Genomic DNA, 3,505 nt, shown 5'->3' on the forward strand with positions numbered 1-3,505 from the left:
TCGGCATTCACGGTCGAACGTGTCTATATCGAAAGCAGGCAGAATCGCTGAGCCGTGACGGAGCCCACATCAGGCAGCCTCAGGAAGGTCGGCGTCTAACGTAAAAAGGTGTATTCACCTTGATTCCGCGGCTCCTTCGCTCGCGCGACTTGACCAAGAACTTTCCAGTCAGCCAGCGCGAATGCGAATCGTGCGACGAACGGAGGGATAGAGAGAGAGAAAGAAAGAAAGAGAGAGAGAGAGAGAGAGCATCGGGACGGACAAAAGAACGAAACGGACGGCTAATGGCCATCGTGATACTTGGCCGCTATCCTCGACGAAGGCGCGACGGTCAACGACCCGTCGTCCCTTCGTCGAGGCGAATTCCTCGAAAGCATCGCAGTAATTCTCGGAGTTTTATCCTAACCTTTTAAAAGCCATCTCTCTCTCTCTCTTTCTCTTCTCTTTCTTTCTCTCTCGCCTCATTTTTATTCATTCGCAATTACATGTGTGTTTTTGATTTAATATCTCTTTTCCCCAACGGGAAATATATTCGTAAACATGCGAAATAAAAAAAAAAAACTTGTAAGGAATCGCTCGACGAGAACGATCGCAGAGATTTTAACAGCCGGTGCCATTACTGTCGAGGGGTGAGAAATTCGGGGAGGGAAGGAAGGAACGTCTTTGTCGGCGTTCGCGTCGCGTGTTCGCCGCTACCGGCTCTTGCCGGATCGATGCGATTGCTCTCCGCGTACCGGTCAAACAGACACAAACGTTCCTCTCTCTCTCTCTTTCTCTCTCTCCCTTCTCTCTACCCCTCCGGTGGTTAGTCCCGGACGGACGAAGACCCACCCTAGCTCCGACAACGGTGAGTTGTATGAGTGTACGTACCGCGCCAGCGCCATCCTGACATGAGACAATCCGGGCCCGGCGGGTGTCGACAGCAAGGTATCCAGATCTGCGAGCGGCGACTTGTCGTTGACACTATATCCCACTACTGGACACATGCGCGCAAACAATTCTTCGTCCTTGAATGGAGCGCGAGCTCGTCATAACTCTTCCGGCTGAGTCGCGCCAAGAGAGCAACCTCCTCTCTTTCTCCCCCCTCCCTCCCTCCACCCTGTCACCTTTTCTATCTCTCGTCGTTCGACCGGCGCCGGATTCGATCGGGCACGAATCGAGACGTGACTCGCGTGACACGATCGACAACGATAATGACGATTATCCTGGCAGCTTCTTCGACAAATTCCGAGTCTATTTTCACTCTGTCTCACTGTCACTACCGCATTTTCACACTGTCGTGTATCCGTGCCGAGAACAGTGACGACGACGACGACGACGACGAAGACTTTCCGGGGAGCAGCGCGACGGTCGTCGTAGCGATCGTGGCGACGAAATCGCGTCGCGGTTAGCGATGCGCGGACGACGACGTTCTTGGAATCAATTCGGAGGAGAAGAGCGAGAAGGCGGCGCAAAGCTCTTTCTCTCTCTCTCTCTGTCTCTCTCTCTCTCTCGATCGACCACCAAACTACGCTTCGATCTTCCCCGTTCCGTCACTCTCTTTCTTTCTCTCGTTTCGTTTGTCGTCTCGTCTTGTCGGGCCGCCGAAATACGCGTATAAATTTCGTATAACGTAATTATGTCGAGCGCCTGTCTTTCTTCCTCCCTTGTTTCTCAGCCGCGTCAAGTGACTCCCCGCGACAGCGACGCGACTACGACCTTTCGACTACGATGGCGCTGACTCGACTGAACGTAGCTACTGAACGCCCGACGATCCCCACTCCCGACGATCCCCACTCCCGACGATTCCCACTCCCGCCGATCCCCACTCTCGAGTACGAAGGCTCGGCCGCGCTCGGCCGCGCTCGGCTCACTCCGCGACTTCGTGTCGTGCCAGAACGGGACGATACGATCTCCCTTCATCCCGTCCATCTCGCTCACTCAAAGCTCCCTCTCCCTTCCTTGTCGACCCTTTCTACTCCTCCCTCTGCAGGAAATTCTATCCCGCGAGCATGTGTGCTCCGAAATTGTTATTAAACGCCGTTTCCGGAATTTCGATCACTCGAGGTTGTTTCGTAATCGCGATTGACAAATTCGAATTATCTCTTGTTAATTTTCGAAGCAAAACTAAGGAGAAGCATGCAAATCTTTTTCGATTTGTCGAAATCTTACATCGATTAAGATAGACGTGCTATAAGAATTTCCTTTAGATTACGATAAATATTACATTATTGGATATTGTAAAGTCGAGAAAGAAAAAACACAAAAAAAAAAAAATTTATTTTTCAACAATTTTGTAAATTAACAGTAAAATTAATATGGTATGTTCTATAATGTATACAATATTATGTTATTGTGTGCGACAACACACATATAATACAAATGAAACCTTGAGCGTACTTTGCGCTGTTACTTTCGACAAAGGCACACCCGGTCGAGAATTAAGGGGGAAAGAGGATAAACCGAGTCCTTCACTCGAAAGACGAGGATCTATACAATATATCTAAAAAGGAAGGGATCCGAGAGAGGGTGGATCCCTCTCGATTATTCGGTTAGCGTGTGGAAACCCTCCTCGAATGGAAACACGCGTTCCTCGCGTTCAAAAGGGTCGGATTTCGGGCTTTACGAGCAATTTTACTGCGTTATACAAAAAATTTTATTTTCTAATTCAGTTTCAGAACTTTAACGATAAAAATTAAATGTGTAATCTCTCAGCTTAAAACGTAACAGAATACACGGGATTGCGTATTCCGGACACGTATACATATACGCAACGATACATGACAGGTATCGAATGGCTTTCGGCAGCATCGACACCGGAAATCATTCGAGAGAACGCGCCTGCCTCCGTTGTTCGTCGAAATTACGTGAAAAAGGGGTCACGAAAATGTTTTACGAATCCGTTTAAGGTGCCTTCCTCTCGGAGGGGTCGGCGTCAATGGGACCGTGACGTCGTGCCGGAATCACGCACGACGGTCGTGACATTGTGAGAACGATAATACCGGGAGAGAAACCGGAATATATTTCGGCCAAAACGCGTTCGACGGTTTACCGCACCGCAGAGGAGCATCCGGTATGTGTACACACTGATATATAGAGTTATGCCGATCCGAGAAAAAATATAGCTCGCAAAACAGCAATTATCTCTCCCTCACCGAATTCTAGATCAAAAGCAGAAACCTTGATAAAAAAAGCTGACATAAGAAAGATAATTCAAGGATATATAATAGCAGAATGAATAATTATCTTTTTAATCAGAAAGTCTCTTTGTTTCTTGATAAATGTGTAATAAACGATGAAAGAATTTATTAAAACTCATCAAAAAAAAAGGTCAAAATTAAATTCTACAAAAAGCGTTAAATGACAGCTTATAAATATATTATAATTTTGCAAGAATATTAATCTACATAATCTACATAAATTATTTCTGATATATTTTGTATATAAAATAAAAACATAATTTATCGATATAATTAAATGAATATATACATAAATTAAAAAATTATAAAATAATTTATTAATAATT

At 46.0% G+C, this 3,505-nt stretch overlaps 1 protein-coding gene across 1 annotated transcript in view; it reads right to left on the reverse strand.

The window, feature by feature from the left end:
* LOC115239088 (speckle-type POZ protein) overlaps positions 1-1,734 on the reverse strand; it is a 31,225-nt gene extending 29,491 nt beyond the window's left edge. Inside the window, exon 1 of the mRNA XM_029813433.1 lies at positions 871-1,734. Within this exon, the coding sequence (XP_029669293.1) occupies positions 871-986 (116 nt within the window). The 5' untranslated portion in view covers positions 987-1,734. The remainder of the gene's footprint in view (positions 1-870) is intronic.
* Between the last annotated feature and the right edge of the window lie 1,771 nt (positions 1,735-3,505).

The sequence above is a fragment of the Formica exsecta genome, unplaced genomic scaffold (genome assembly GCF_003651465.1).
Source record: "Formica exsecta isolate Colony F162 unplaced genomic scaffold, ASM365146v1 scaffold363, whole genome shotgun sequence".
NCBI lineage: Eukaryota > Metazoa > Arthropoda > Insecta > Hymenoptera > Formicidae > Formica > Formica exsecta.